We start from the raw sequence: 16,931 nt of genomic DNA on the forward strand, positions 1-16,931 counted from the left end.
GAAGCGCTAAAATTTTAAGTTAGTTTTTATTTTAGTTGTATTTTTAAGTTGTAAATAATGTGTAATCTTGAAACAGACGTGCTCCACCGTAGGCCGCATCATCACTTACCATCAGGCGAGATAGCGGCCAAACGTCGACCCATTTAACATAAAAAAAACAAATTAACTTTGTCTTACAGTAAAACGCATGGTGTACCAGCTGCTCCGACAAGGGAGGCTGTACTTCAACGGTGGTGGATGGAGTATGACTGATGAAGCCACCACCAGCTACCACGCCATAATCGACCACTTCACTTACAGTCTGAGGTATCAACAGTCATTTATGGACTAGCTTTACCCTTATTTTTGAGGGGAGAAAATCATCCAATAATTTCTCCCACCTCGGGCGAGGCGAGAGGAAGGGTCAGACTTTTACCAAAAACCACCCTGTTCCTACTCCTGCTTTTCGAGCCGGAGCTCTGGTAAACCCGCTAGGTAGTCCGCAGCTCCGGATAATAATAATGACGCTTCACCCTAAGTGGGTTTTTCCCCAGAGTTTTGCTATGTAGCTATGCTACGAAGATGTGATAACTAAGCTGTGGAACTCTGTGCCCGTTTCCACTGACACTGCTATGTAGCTATGCGAGGAAAAGCTCTGGTGGAAAAACACCCTAACGAATCGAGTTTCATGCTCGTTCTTCTCCATTCGAAACTACACTCTGGAATGAGCACCTAGCATCACCACTCACAGATAGACTATTATATATTTGTTGACATTTCAAAAGTACCTATTTATGGTGTGGCGACACCTGACAAGTGACAGATGACAGAAGTCGCACATAGACGATCGACGAGCAAATCAACGGATGACGTCATAAACCATACATCGCACATGTGAAGTGTACATGCGAATAAACATGGATAGACAATCCCAACGAACAACAGTTGGGCAGAAAGCCGCCAGACACGATCACCGCCTGGTCGGAGGATACTGCTTTACTTAGGGAACTTTACTCTCCGTTCCTTAAAATGGTTTAATTTGGAATTAAAAAGAATAAATGATTTGATTTTGACATCATCCCCCATTTTCACAGAAAAATCAACGCAACATTCTTGGAATGTGGACGTCCACTGGTGACGTGGCAAGCAGACGTGTTTGGTCATACGAGGGAATTCGCCTCACTGATGGCACAGATGGGATTCGATGCCCACTTTATCAGCCCCATCAGTTATGACGATGAGCTAGCGAGGATGAGGAGCAAGTCTTTGGAATTCGTGTGGAGAGGCAGTGATGATTTGGGTAAGTATTTTTTTTGTGGAATTTAGGGAACAGTGAGTAAAGTTCCTTAAGTAAAGCAGTATCCTCCGACCAGACGAGGTGATCGTGTCTGGCGGGCTTTCTGCCCAACTGTTGTTCGTTGGGATTTTCTATCCATGTTTATTCGTATGTAAACTTCACATGTGCGATGCAGGATATTTATGACGTCATCCGTTGATTTGCTCGTCGATAGTCTATGTGCGACTTTTGTCATCTGTCACTTGTCAGGTGTCGCCACAGGCACACGCCGGTAAACAAGCAGATGTATCACCCGATGGTAAGCAATTGCCGCGGCCCATGCACACACGAAACAGCAGAGGCGCCACAAATGCGTTGCCAACCTTTTGGAAGTTAGAATTTAAGGGTTGTTGGGGAATCGGGGATTAGGAAAATTGGGAAGGGGGAATTCGTGCCGAAGCATGGCTCTCCCACACTTAAGTGGAAGAAGATGGAAATTTAAAAGAAAGTTGTGTTAGTTATACGTAAGTGGCCGGCTCGACCGGCGTGATACCACGACTGTGTAGAAAACCAACGTGAAACAACACTTGTGTTGTGATCTTGCAATGAAATAAATTGGAAGATATTGTTTCAAATTGACTGCTTCGTTGGTCGAGTGGAGGCAAATGTGACTGCCGGACAAGAGGTCTTAGGTTCGATTCCCGAGTCGGGCACAAAATACCTCGGGTTTTTTTGGTTTTTTGAAAAATTCTCAGTACCAGCACAGAGTCTGGAATTGTGCCCAGTATATGGCAATAGGCTCACCCCCTATTACATGGGACTTATAACACAAATGGTGAAAAGTGAGTATACATTGTATAGCGACATTACGTGCCGTAATGTGCCTACCCCTTCGAGGATAAAAAGGCGTGACATTGCTTCTGAAAACATTTCAAGTTTAGAGTATACATATGTGTTTAATCAATGTTTTAACTATGTCTTTCCTTCTTCCAGGACCCTCCACGGACATTTACACCCACAAACTGTTTGACGGCTTCTGGGCTCCTCCAGGGTTCTGCTTCGGCCAATTCTGCCACGACCCTCTCATCATCACATCAGACAAGACGTTCGCGAACGTTGAAGAGAGGGTGAGTACCTACCTCATCTATAACTAGCTACTTCCGCGCTTTCACCCGCTCTGCTCGGCTCCTATTGGTCATAGCGTGATGTTTTATAGCCTATAGCCTTCCTCAATAAATGGACTATGCAACACAAAAATAATTATTCAAATTGGACCAGTAGTTCCGGAGATTAGCGCGTTCAAACAAACAAACTCTTCAGCTTTATAATATTATAGTACAGATATAAAAATAAGTCGGGTTTTTCTCCCTGACTCTATAATTCCAGAACGCACGAACCTTCTCTAAGGTTCGAGTTATGAGAGAAATGAAAGGTCCGAATGCTGAGACGATACTGCCTTTAATTATGTTAAGACAAAATATTAAATACATGATTACAGAGATATAATGTACTTAGTAATATGTTATATAGTCTTACTACTACACTTCGCATAGGTGCAATGGTGATATGCATGTATTATACATATAAACCTTCCTCTTGAATCACTCTATCTATTAAAAACACATCAAAATCCGTTGCGTAGTTTTAAAGATGTAAGCATACAAAGGAACATAGGGACAGAGAAAGCGACTTTGTTTTATACTATGTAGTGATAATGAGATTGACCCCACTACTTCTGAGCAGATTCACCCGCTCTATTTGGCTCCTACTGATCGTAGCGTGATGTTTTATAGCCTAAAACCTTCCTCGATAAATGGACTATCCGTCGTTAAAAATAATTATTCAAATCAGACCGGTAGTTCCGGAGATTTGCGCGACCAATGAATTAGCTTTACGTTTAAAGTAATGTTGTTTACAGAATGCTTTTGGTGCTCTGATTGGTTGGTTCATTCGCGCCGGCCAATCAGAGCGCCGAACCCACTCTCGTTTTGATTATTTATTTTAAATGTAAAGCTAACTCATACTAATGGTACAGGAATCAAACTTACCACGTTACTACGGCGTCACTTAGTAGATTACTACGGCGTAGCACGACTACTACGCCGTAGCACAGACTGCTACAAAAACTGCTACGCGAATAAAAACATGAATTTATTTTTTATTTCGTAGACAGATGTTAAAATAAAGCTAAAATACATAATAATAATTATGTTATCGGCTTACTCACGTAACTATTTGACGAGGAATTCGACTAGTTTCAAGCTATTTTTTTTTTTGAGGGGGAAAATCATCCAATGACTTCTCCCGCCTTCAGCGAGGCGAAAGGGAGTGTCAGACTCTTACTGACTAAAAACCACCCCGTTCCTATACCTGCTTTTCGAGCTGGAGCCCCGGTAATCCGCAGCTCCGGATCAGGCATCTGCCCTACTGGGCCCCATCTGTGTTCAAGCCATGCTAGAGGCTCATATTCATGAGCAGCATTCCGCGACACACGACGCGGCGATTGTCGCTGCTACTGAAATTAATCAAGTTTCTCTTCAAACAGTTACGTGAGTACGCCGATAACGTTGTAATTAATAAAGGAATCTCGTAATATTTTTTAATATTATTTATATTAACTTTTTCAAATTTAATATATGTATTATACATTTGCAAAGATGATATCGCGAGTGACAAAAGGAGGTCACAGCTGCTACTGCCGTGGGGTTGAGGATCCATGAACCTCTTGATTTCATCTTTCACTGTCTACACTTCTGTTCTTTATTTCAGAGGGGACTAGGACTTAGGTCGGCTCCTAGTAAACCGATTTACGGTGTAGCAACGGACCTCCCGACATTCCCTCTTGACATTGGCTCCTCTATAAACCGGGCGAGAAAACTTCGCTTGCGTGATGCAGGCATTGTAACTTTGGGACGAATTTTCTCGTAAACTATTATACATTTGTTTCAACATTATAGTTTTAAATGAAACCTTATTTTTTGTAGCATTTTTCAGTATTATTTATCTATTGATTCACATCGTAGTTTAATTATTATTCCAGTTTAAAATAAAAGAAACGTACCACCAAATGTCCTTACGTATTTTCCCGTGTGTGGGAAAAGGCGAGGAGATTGCCCTCAACAGTAATTTAGCTCGATCTGATTGGATCCTAGAACTGGCGGCCATCTTGCAAATGTCTTTATGGCATTTCAAACTCTATCGTTCAGTAATAAAGTCGAGATTGTATCGAAGTAACGTTTGTCGATATGCTGACATCTGTACATGGAGTATAGACATAAGGAGTAGTCTCTGTGAATGAAACATTGTCCGTTACAACGTGTTGCATAGAGGGCGCCACCTAGAGTCTCCTCTACATAAAATCCAAAATGGGTTTGCCATAATCTCCGCACTTGGCAAGCGGGTTGGAGATCGCAGTTTAAAAGGTTCAGGTTTATCAGAGAGCGCTGCTAGCAAATCTCTGTCAAATGTGTAGTCCCTTAGTCGGGTATATGATACCCGCGTGAAGAGTAGTGGTGGTTACACATGTATTGCACTCTGACGTCCCCTCACGGCACAGATGGCACTCCTTGCCTGTATACTCCGTGATGTTGTTTGTGAGGAGAGCTCTACACTGCATAGTTTAAGCGCAGTGAAATCCGGTGGAAGAGCGGCGAAGATACTGAGAATAAATCAATTTAAAATGAACCTTTACTATACTGACATATGGTTAAAAACGGTATGGCAAAGAAGCTTGGAGCTAACAACTAAAATCTGTCATTGGCATGCCGTTTTCATCCGTACGGTAAAGTATTTAAGGTATATTTTACATTGATTTCTCGTCTTTCTCTCTGCCACTTTATGCTGAGTCTAACTGATGTACTTGTAGTTTGTATTGTGGATTGCATTGAGGGAGATATAGGGACACAATTGCAGTATATCTGTCTCTTTCTCTCTTACTGAACACACGTGTGTTAGAGCGAGTAAGCTGACGTACAAAAATTGATTTTAAATTATCTTTGCAATTTTCAAAACATGTTGGAAATATTTTAGATACTGAATGAAATATCAAATGTTTACATTATTCTAAAATGGTTAATGTATAGAATGGAGATGGTCACCCATCTATATACTAACCTTGGCAAGTGTTGCTTTACTTATTTAAGTATATTTCTGTGGCCACCCGCGAGAGGGCGTTAGATTAGTTATCAGCGCTCTCTGATAAACCTGACTGTTTTCTGGTTTCCTCACGATGTTTTCCTTCACCGTTTGTCAATGGTGTATAAATAATCTTAGAAAGTACGTATAACTTTATCTTTTCATCTAAACTAACACATTATTTACAACTTAAAAATATCAAAAAAAAAGGCATAAAAACTAACTTAAAACTAAAATAAAGGCGTTAGGCGTGGTTAGGCGTCGAAGTACTCGTCCGCATCGCTGTCATTGGGGAACGTTCCCAGAAGACTGGCCGCATTGCCAGATATAACTAATAAAAAGTCACTTTGGTACTTGCCCGCCGCCCATGGACACCCGAAATACCACAGGCGTAACAAGTGCGTTACTGGCCTTTTTGGGTTAGGAATTTAAGGGTTATTGGGGAATTGGGGATTGGGAAGAGGGGTAATTGGGCCTCTGGTAACTTCAATCACACAACGCAAGCGTTGGTTCATGTCAGTTTTCTGTGAGGCTGTGGTATCACTCCGATCGAGCCGACCCATTCGTGCCGAAACATGGCTCTCCCACACGTATTTATTTGCCAGATTGACAAGAAGGTCAAATTTGCTGTGGAGGTGTGGGGATGTATGTTTGGTCTCTATTGCCTGATGAAAATGAATAAATGAAAAAGAAACTAAATTAATGTCGGGTTGACAAAAAGGTCAAATTTGCTACATCGTGAGAGTCAACAACCTCTTCAGAATTAAAGAGGCTGTTGACAAGTGTTTCTTATCTCATCCATTGATTGGTTGGTCTCTGTAGTCGGCATATAGTAAGTACTGCACTTGATATTATTCAGAGACACAGTCTAGGACTTAGGTCGGCTCCTAGTAAACCGATTTACGAAGTAGCAAACGGACCTCACAAGATTCCCTTTAGACATTGGCTCCTCTATAAACCGGGCGAGAAAACTTCGCTTACGTGATTTAGGAATTGAAAATTCCGGATGATTTTTCTCTTAAATTATTGTATTTTTGGTATAACCTTGTAGTTACAAATGAAAGCTTATTTTTGAAGTATTTTTCAGTATTATTCATATATTGAATAACCGTTTAATATAAAGAAATTTCGCTGTAATATAAAACGAAAGTACAACAATAAGAGAAGATTGTGTTTAACGCCATCTGTTAGTTTCCGTTTGAATTATTTTCTCTACGTGTCAGTAAATGTCGTCACACAGTCAAAAGTTATAATTGCCAAGTAATTCAGCAATACCAGAGATAGGTTACCTCTCTGAATTCTATTGGGAGGGAGTGTCAGACTCTTACTGACTAAAAATGTAACCCGCTAGGCAGTCCGCAGCGTGACTTATTCAAATAACTAAACATTACATAGCCCTCCGTTTCATGAAGACAGTTTTTTAAACGTTGCTCCAAACTAAGATTTTCTCCTATGTCGTGTTTACAAACATAAAAGTTCACAATACATATACATGACACCCAGACCCGAAACAACAATTTGTGTATCACACAAGTTGTTCTGTGGGGAATCGAACCCGCGACACGTTGCACTGCAGCCAGTTGCCTAGCCACCGTGCCAACCGTGCAGTCTTTATTTATACTAACTTTTTCAAATTCAAAATATATTACATTGAGTCTGAAACTAAAGAAAATTTTTAACTCATGTAAAAATGATATCGCGAGTGACAAAAGGAGGTCACAGCTGCTACTGCCGTGGGGTTGAGGATCCATGAACCTCTTGATTTCATCTTTCACTGTCTACACTTCTGTTCTTTATTTCAGAGGGGGACTAGGACTTAGGTCGGCTCCTAGAAAACCGATTTACGGTGTAGCAACGGACCTCCCGACATTCCCTCTTGACATTGGCTTCTCTATAAACCGGGCGAGAAAACTTCGCTTGCGTGATGCAGGCGTTGTAACTTTGGGACGAATTTTCTCGTAAACTATTATACTTTTGTTCGAACATTATAGTTTTAAATGAAAGCTTATTTTTTGTAGTATTTTTCAGTATTATTTATATATTGAATCACATCGTAGTTTAATTATTATTCCAGTTTAAAATAAAAGAAACGTACCACCAAATGTCCTTACGTATTTTCCCGTGTGTGGGAAAAGGCGAGGAGATTGCCCTCAACAGTAATTTAGCTCGATCTGATTGGATCCTAGAACTGGCGGCCATCTTGCAAATGTCTTTATGGCATTTCAAACTTTATCGTTTAGTAATAAAGTCGAGATTGTATTGAAGTAACGTTTGTCGATGTGCTGACGTCTGCACATGGAGTATAGACATAAGGAGTAGTCTCTGTGAATGAAACATTGTCCGTTACAATGTGTTGCATAGAGGGCGCCACAATGACAGTCTCAGACTATGAGTCTCCTCTACATAAGAGGGTTTGCCATAATCTCTGCAGGCAGGCGGGTTGGAGATCGCAGTGTAAAAGGTTCAGGTTTATCAGAGAGCGCTGCTGCACGGTCTCTGTCTAATTTGTAGTCCGTTAGTCGGGTATATGACATCCGCGAGAAGAGTGGGGGTGGTTACACATGTATTGCACTCTGACGTCCCCTCACGGCACAGATGGCACTCCTTGCCTGTATACTCCGTGATGTTGTTTGTGAGGAGAGCTCTACACTGCAGTGTGTGTGATGTACAGACAACACGCCTATTTAGTATGCAGGTGGAAAATAAAGATTTATTCAATACAGAGACAGTAACTACAGGGTAGTAGACGGGGTATGAAAATTAAAAATCTATTTAGTCCGTCAGTTAGGTAATGAAAAAATATTAGACACGTATTTCTTTATTTTGTCATATAAGATAACAATACTTGGATAAAACGGAGTTAAGTTTAGGAGCGGGAGGTCGTTCGTAGTTCTGCTGACTGTACTTGTGGCGCGGGTTGCATTGAGGGGGACACTGGGATACAACTGCAGTATATCTGTCTCTTTCTCTCTTACTGAACACACGTGCGTTAGAGCGAGTAGGCTGACGTACAAAAATTGATTTTAAATTATATTTGGAATTTTCAAAACATGTCAGAAATATTTTAGATACTGAACAAATGAACAAAATGTCAAATGTTTACATTATTCTAAAATGGTTAAAATATAGAATGGAGATGGTCACCCATCTATATACTAGCCTTGGCAAGTGTTGCTTTACTTATTTAAGTATATTTCTGTAGCCACCCGCGAGAGGGCACTAGATCAGCACTTTCTGATAAACCAGGAGTTTATGGCAAACCCTCTTATGTAGAGGAGGCTCATAGTCCAGCAGTGGACTGTCACCCGCTGTTGATAGTGATCTAAGTGAAAGTAATATTACTAAGTGTGGGAGAGCCATGCTTCGGCACGAATGGGCCGGCTTGACCGGAGTGATACCACGGCCTCACAGAAAACCGACGTGAAACAACGCTTGCGTTGTGTGAGTGAGGTTACCCGAGGCCCAATTCCTCCCTTCCCAATCCCCGTTTCCCCGTATTATCACTTCAATCAAGCCGGCCCAGCAGTGGCGAGCCCACATTATTTGCCAGATTGACAAAAAGGTCAAATTTGCTAGAGCCGTGGGGGGCGACCTCGTTAGAGGTCGATGTCCGTATTTCCTTCAAATTTATGTTTGGTCTCTATTTTCGGCATATAGTAAGTACTGCACTTGATATTATTCAGAGACACAGTCTAGGACTTAGGTCGGCTCCTAGTAAACCGATTTACGGACTAGCAAACGGACCTCACAACATTCCCTCTTGAAATTGGCTCCTCTATAAACCGGGCGAGAAAACTTCGCTTGCGTGATGCAGGCATTGTAACTTTGGGACGAATTTTCTCGTAAATTATTATATTTTTGCTGTAACGTTATAATTACAAATGAAAGCTTATTTTTTGTAGTATTTTTCAGAATTGTTAATAATTGAATAACTTTTTAATGAAAAGAAATATCGCTTTAATATAAAACAAAAGTACAACAATAAAAGAAGATTGTGTTTAACGCCATCTGTTAGTTTTCGTTTGAACTATCTTCTCTATGTGTCAGTAAATGTCGTCACACAGACGAAAGTTATAATTGCCAATATAGTTGAGAGCGACCGGAGCTAGGTCTGTACATCTCTGAGTTTTATTCGATTTAATCGCTGTTTAAACTTTGATTACACGATTTAGAAGTGGCTTGGTAATGTTTAAACGATTGTAGATTGTGTTTAACGTCATCTGTTAGTATTCGTTTGAACCACCTTGTATATTTGTCAGTAAATGTCGTCTCACATACAGCTGAAAGTTATAGTTGCCAAAAGAGTGTAGAGAGACCGGAGTCTGTATCTAACCGGTCCTACAGTGTGTATTTAATTTATACTAATATTATAAATTTGAAAGTTTTGTGTGTCTATTTATTATTTGTGCGTCTTGCACGACAAAACGGACCGACATATGGGCTAGCTTTTATTTTAATGTCCGTCTTGTAGATTATTTTAAAATATTAGACAAGTATTTTTTTATTTTGTTATGGAAACAAATACTTTCGAAGATATATTGATTTGAAATATCGCATGACCTCACTTCTAGATACATTTTATATGTAGAAATGGCGTTTTTGCTCCAACTCCTAAACTTTGATTCGTTTTATCTAAGTATTGTTATCTTAAATGACAAAATAAAAACACAAATGATGAAAAGAGGGTGTACATTGTATCTCTGCCTATCCCTTTGGGGATAAAAGACGTGACATAGGACATGAGCCTTCGTTCTCTAAAGAAAATTATTTAAAAAAAAGACACTAAATTAATGTCGGATTGACAAAAGGTCAAATTTGCTACATCGTGGGAGTCAACGACCTCTTCAGAATTAAAGAGGCTGTTGACAATAGTTTCCTCCGTTGCTTGGTTGGTCTCTATTGTCGGCATATAGTAAGTACTGCACTTGATATTATTCAGAGACACAGTCTAGGACTTAGGTCGGCTCCTAGTAAACCGATTTACGGAGTAGCAAACGGACCTCACAACGTTCCCTCTTTACATTGGCTCCTCTATAAACCGGGTAAGAAAACTTCGCTTGCGTGATGTAGGCACTATAACTTTGGGATGATTTTTCTCTTAAATTATAATATATTTGGTATAATGTTATAGTTATAAATGAAAGCTTATTTTTTTAAGTATTTTTCAGTATTATTTATAAATTGAATTTCCTTTTAATATAAAGAATATACCGCCTTAATATAAAACAAAAGTGCAACGATAAAACAAGATTGTGTTTAACGCCACCTGTTAGTTTTTATTTGAACTATCTCCTCTATGTGTCAGTAAATGTCGTCACACAGTCAAAAGTTATAATTGCCAATATATGTAGTTCAGAAAGACCAGAGATAGGTCTGCACCTATCTGAGTTCTATTCGTTTTAATCGCTGTATAAACTTTGATTACACGATTTAGAAGTGGCTTGGTAATGTTTAAACGATTGTGGATTGTGTTTAACGCCATCTGTTAGTATTCGTTTGAATTATCTTCTCTATGTGTCAGTAAATGTCGTCTCACATACAGCTGAAAGTTATAGTTGCTAAAAGAGTGTAGAGATACCGGAGTCTATCTAACCGTTCCTACAGTGTGTATTTAATTTATACTAACATCATAAATGTGAAAGTGTGTGTGTCTGTTTATTTGTCCGTCTTGCACGAAAAAACAGACCGATGAATATGGAAGATGACAGATTTTTATTTTAATGTCCGTCTTGTAGATTACTTTAAAACATTACACACGTGTATTTTTTATTTTGTCACGGAAAAAAATACTTTCGAAGTCCGTCAGTTATGTAATGAAAAAATATTAGACACGTATTATTTTATTTTGACATATAAGATAACAATACATAGATTAAACGCATGTATCTCCGGACATATTCCCCGAAGGGGATAAAAGATGTGACGTTGCACATGAGCCTTCATTGCCTGATGAAAATGAATAAATTAAAAAGAAGTAAGCCGATAACATAATAATTAATTTAGTATATCTGACGAAAGTAACAATAACATTAAATAAAAAAGAAACTAAATTAATGTCGGATTGACAAAAAGGTCAAATTTGCTACATCGTGGGAGTCAACGACCTCTTCAGAATTAAAGAGGCTGTTGACAAGTGTTCCTCATCTCATTGTCATCACCATTGCTTGGTTGGTCTCTATAGTCGGCATGTAGTAAGTACTGCGCTTGATATTACTCAGAGACACCGTCTAGGACTTAGGTCGGCTCCTAGTAAACCGATTTACGAACTAGCAAAGGGACCTCACGACATTCCCTCTTGACATTGGCTCCTCTATAAACCGGGCGAGAAAACTTCGCTTGCGTGATGCAGGCATTGTAATTTTGGGACGAATTTTCTCGTAAACTATTATACTTTTGTGTCAACATTATAGTTTAAAATGAAAGCTTATTTTTTGTAGTATTTTTCAGTATTATTTATATATTGAATCCCACCGTAGTTTAATTATTATTCCAGTTTAAAATAAAAGAAACGTACCACTAAATGTCCTTACATATTTTCCCGTGAGTGGGAAAAGGCGAGGAGATTGCCCTCAACTGTAATTTAGCTCGATCTGATTGGATCCTAGAACTGGCGGCCATCTTGCAAATGGGTAGTTCTTCAGAGACAAAATTTTCGATGTCTATGGGAATATTTTTGAAACCAACTAACAAAACGGCATGTAATATTTTTTTTAGTATAGTTTAGCTATATCAGTTACTAGGACAAATAATATTTTTTTAATAATTGCAGTCTAGGTACAAAATAATTTTTTTAAAGCTTGTTCTTCTGATTCATATGGCGTGTCCGTTTGCCATTTTCCGGAACAAAGTAGTCGATTTCGCATTTTCCCTTTGATACTTCAATATAAATTATAATTACATAGAAAGGAGATGAGTTGTCCTCTTCAAAAAAATATACATTCGTTATAACCATGTTAGTATAATTATAAATAAATAAATAAGAAGTGTCCGGCGTATAATACTGATTAATATGGCGTAAGCTTCGCATGACCATACTTGGTCGGGTATTAATAATGAGAGTCTGGCTTCCTGTGCGGAGGGAAACCAGGCGTGCAACGGACAAGCTAGGAGGCAGACGTGCAGCTGGTTGGCTTAGATCCAGGTGTTACTGATGTAAATATCTGATTCATCTGTGTTTGGTTTACATGGCATCCTGATTACAATGCATATTTTATAAAATTTACTTTACAGTTTTAAAACTTCAATCTATGTTTCGTGTGAAGCTTTTTGGTTATACATTCGTGTAGAAAAATGACAAGAATGAAGTCGGTATATATGATGAGTTATGCATGATTGTAAGCAAAATCCTGATTCATCTGTGCCTGATTCGTATGGTCAAAACCGCATATGAATCATAAAATAAATTATTGATTCTTCTGTACAGCACTTTTACTAGTCTTATTTTTAAATTAACTTAGCTATAAAGGTTATAGCTATAATTTAAAAACTTTTTTTTGGAGGAATGTAATTAATATAAGTCTGAAATTGCTAATCCGCCCTGAGCAAGCGTGATGATGAATGCTCGTGACTTCTCTGTGCGAAAGTACTCGAAAATGGTATGCTAAAAAGAAATTAAAAGAACGTGAAATTAAAATAAATACAGAGCTCATTTACATACAATTTTCAATTGTTCAACAGATTCATCTGTAACAATTTCTGATTCATCTGGGCAGAAAATATTCGAACGTCGATATCTCGAAAACTATTTTTTAAAAACGAGTCCCTCATTCAAATATACGTTATTTGGTATACCTATTTTCATATGAACACGTGTTACAGATCTTAAAGTGGAATTAAATTTTGGCCATATGAATCAGTCGAAGAATCAAATTTCGAAGAACTACCCAAATGTCTTTATGGCATTTCTAACTCTATCGTTTAGTACTAAAGTCGAGATTGTATTGAAGTAACGTTCGTCGATGTGCTGACGTCTGCACATGGAGTATAGACATAAGGAGTAGTCTCTGTGAATGAAACATTGTCCGTTACAATGTGTTGCATAGAGGGCGCCACAGTGACAGTCTCAGACTACGAGCCTCCTCTACATAAGGGTTTGCTATAATCTCCGCAGGCAGGCGGGTTGGAGATCGCAGTATAAAAGGTTCAGGTTTATCAGAGAGCGCTGCTGCACGGTCTCTGTCTAATGTGTAGTGTCTTAGTCGGGTATACTACACCCGCGGGAAGAGTGGTGCTTGTTACAAATGTATTGCACTCTGACGTCCCCTCACGACACAGATGGCACTCCTTGCCTGTATACTCCGTGATGTTGTTTGTGAGGAGGGCTCTTCACTGCAGAGTGTGATGTACAGACAACACACCTATTTAGTATGCAGGTAGAAAACAAAGATTCAGTACAGAGACACTAACTACAGGGTAGTAGACGGGGAATGAAAATTCAAAATATATTAAGTCCGTCATTTAGGTAATGTAAAATATTAGACACGTATTTTTGTATTTTGTCTTATAAAATAACAATACTTAGATAAAACGGAGTTAAGTTTAGGAGCGGGAGGTCGTTCGTAGCTCTGATGACTGTACTTGTGGCGCGGGTTGCATTGAGGGGGACACCGGGACACAACTGCAGTATATCTGTCTCTTTCTCTCTTACTGAACACACGTGTGTTAAAGCGAGTAGGTTGACGTACAAAAATTGGTTTTAAATAATCTTTGCAATTTTCAAAACATGATGGAAATATTTTAGATACTGAATAAAATGTCAAATGTTAACTTTATTCTAAAATGGTTAAAGAATAGAATGGAGATGGTCACCCATCTATATACTAGCCTTGGCAAGTGTTGATTTACTCATTTAAGCATATTTCTGCAGCCACCCGCGAGAGGGCACTAGATCAGCACTTTCTGATAAACCAGAAGTTTATGGCAAACCCTCTTATGTAGAGGAGGCTCATAGTCCAGCAGTGGACTGTCACCCGCTGTTGATAGTGATCTAAGTGAAAGTAATATTACTAAGTGTGGGAGAGCCATGCTTCGGCACGAATGGGCCGGCTCGACCGGAGTGATACCACGGCCTCACCGAAAACCGACGTGAAACAACTTGCGTTGTGTTTCGTTGTGTGAGTGAGGTTACCGGAGGCCCAATTCCTCCCTTCCCAATCTTCCCAATCCCCGTTTCCCCGTAGTATCACTCCAATCGAGCCGGCCCATTCGTGCCGAAGCAAAGCTCTCCCACACGTATTTATTTGCCAGATTGACAAAAAGGTCAAATTTGCTAGAGCCGCGGGGGGGGACCTCGTTAGAGGTCGATGTCCGTATTTCCTTCAAATTTATGTTTGGTCTCTATTTTCGGCATATAGTAAGTACTGCACTTGATATTATTCAGAGACACAGTCTAGGACTTAGGTCGGCTCCTAGTAAACCGATTTACGGAGTAGCAAACGGACCTCACAACATTTCCTCTTGACATTGGATTCTCTATAAACCGGTCGTGTGAACTTCGCTTACGTGATGCAGGATTTGTAACTTTGGGACGTTAATTTCTCTTAAATTATTATATTTTTGGTGTAATGTTATAGTTACAATTGAAAGCTAATTTTTTAAAGTATTTTTCAGTATTATTTATAAATTGAATTACCTTTTAATATAAAGAAATTTAGCTTTAATACAAAACGAAAGTACATCAATAAAACAAAATTGTATTTAACGCCATCTGTTAGTTTTCGTTTGAACTATCTTGTCTATGTGTCAGTAAATGTCGTCACACGGTTGAAACTTATAATTGCCAAGTAGTTCAGCAATACCAGAGATAGGTCTGTACCTATCTGAGTTCTATTCGATTTAATCGCTGAAAAAACTTTTATAGCACGATTTAGACGTGCCTTGGTAATGTTTATTATTTATTATTTATTTAGACAACCAGTAGCTGTTACATTACAACTTACATCTAAACACTTATGTTAATTTAAATGCACAACATTGTAAGGTGTCACAACATGCACTGTAACATTACATAACGATGACATCTCATCAATCAGTAAGAAAAAAAACGATTGTAGATTGTGTTTAACGCCATCTGTTAGTTTTCGTTGGAACTATCTTGTCTATGTGTCAGTAAATTTCGTCTCACAAACAGTTGAAAGTTATAGTTGCTAAAAGAGTGTAGAGAGACCGGAGTCTGTATCTAACCGTTCCTACAGTATGTATTTAATTTATACTAATATTATAAATTTGAAAGTGTGTGTGTCTGTTTATTTGTCCGTCTTGCACGACAAAACGGACCGATGAATATGGAAGATGACAGATTTTTATTTTAATGTGCGTCTTGTAGATTAATTTAAAACATTACACACGTGTATTTTTTATTTTCTCACGGAAAAAAATACTTTCGAAGTCCGTCAGTTATGTAATGAACAAAATATTAGACACGTATTATTTTATTTTTTCATTTAAGATAACAATACTTAAATAGATTAAACGTATTGTATCTCCGGACATATTCCCCGAAGGGGATAAAAGACGTGACGTTGTACATGAGCCTTCGTTGCCCGATGAAAATGAATAAATAAAAAAGAAGTAAGCCAATAACTTAATAATTAATTTAGTATATCTGACGAAAGTTACAATAACATGAAATAAAAATAAAAAAGACACTAAATTAATGTCGGATTGACAAAAAGGTCAAATTTGCTACATCGTGGGAGTCAACGACCTCTTCAGAATTAAAGAGGCTGTTGACAACTGTATCTCATCTCATCATCATCACCATTGCTTGGTTGGTCTCTGTAGTCGGCATATAGTAAGTACTGCACTTGATATTATTCAGAGACACAGTCTAGGACTTAGGTCGGCTCCTAGTAAACCGATTTACGGAGTAGCAAACGGACCTCACAACATTCCCTCTTGACATTGGCTCCTCTATAAACCGGACGCGAAAACTTCGCTTGCGTGATGCAGGCATTGTAACTTTGGGACGTAATTTCTCTTAAATTATTATATTTTTGCTGTAACGTTATAGTTACAAATGAAAGCTAATTTTTTTTAAGTATTTTTCAGTATTATTTATTTATTGAATAACCTTTTAATATAAAGAAATTTCGCTTTAATATAAAACGAAAGTACAACAATAAAAGAAGATTGTGTTTAACGCCATCTGTTAGTTTTCGTTTGAACTATCTTGTCTATGTGTCAGTTAATGTCGTCACACAGTCAAAAGTTATAATTGCCAATATAGTTGAGAAAGACCAGAGATAGGTACAGACCTATCTCTTTAAGGTCAGTACAAGATAGGTCTGCACCTATCTGAGTTCTATTCGTTTTAATCGCTGTATAATCTTTGATTACATGATTTAGGAGTGGCTTGATAATGTTTAAACGATTGTAAATTATGTTTAACGCCATCTGTTAGTTTTCTTTTGAATTATGTTGTTTATGTGTCAATAAATGTCGTTTCACATACAGCTGAAAGTTATAGTTGCTAAAAGAGTGTAGAGAGGAGTCTGTATCTAACCGTTCCTACAGTGTGTTACTTATGAAGATTTAAACGGTG

General features: G+C 38.5%; 1 protein-coding gene across 1 annotated transcript; it reads left to right on the forward strand.

Annotated features, from left to right (window-relative positions):
* Window positions 1-187: 187 nt before the first annotated feature.
* Window positions 188-2,761, forward strand: LOC126911797 (lysosomal alpha-mannosidase-like). The gene is made up of 4 exons (XM_050700654.1): window positions 188-306; window positions 1,074-1,279; window positions 2,249-2,382; window positions 2,642-2,761. Exons 1-4 carry the CDS (start codon window positions 188-190, stop codon window positions 2,759-2,761), a joined length of 579 nt encoding a protein of 192 aa, XP_050556611.1.
* The last annotated feature ends 14,170 nt before the right edge of the window (window positions 2,762-16,931 follow it).

The sequence above is a fragment of the Spodoptera frugiperda genome, chromosome 19 (assembly GCF_023101765.2).
Source record: "Spodoptera frugiperda isolate SF20-4 chromosome 19, AGI-APGP_CSIRO_Sfru_2.0, whole genome shotgun sequence".
In the NCBI taxonomy this organism is placed as follows: Eukaryota; Metazoa; Arthropoda; class Insecta; order Lepidoptera; family Noctuidae; genus Spodoptera; species Spodoptera frugiperda.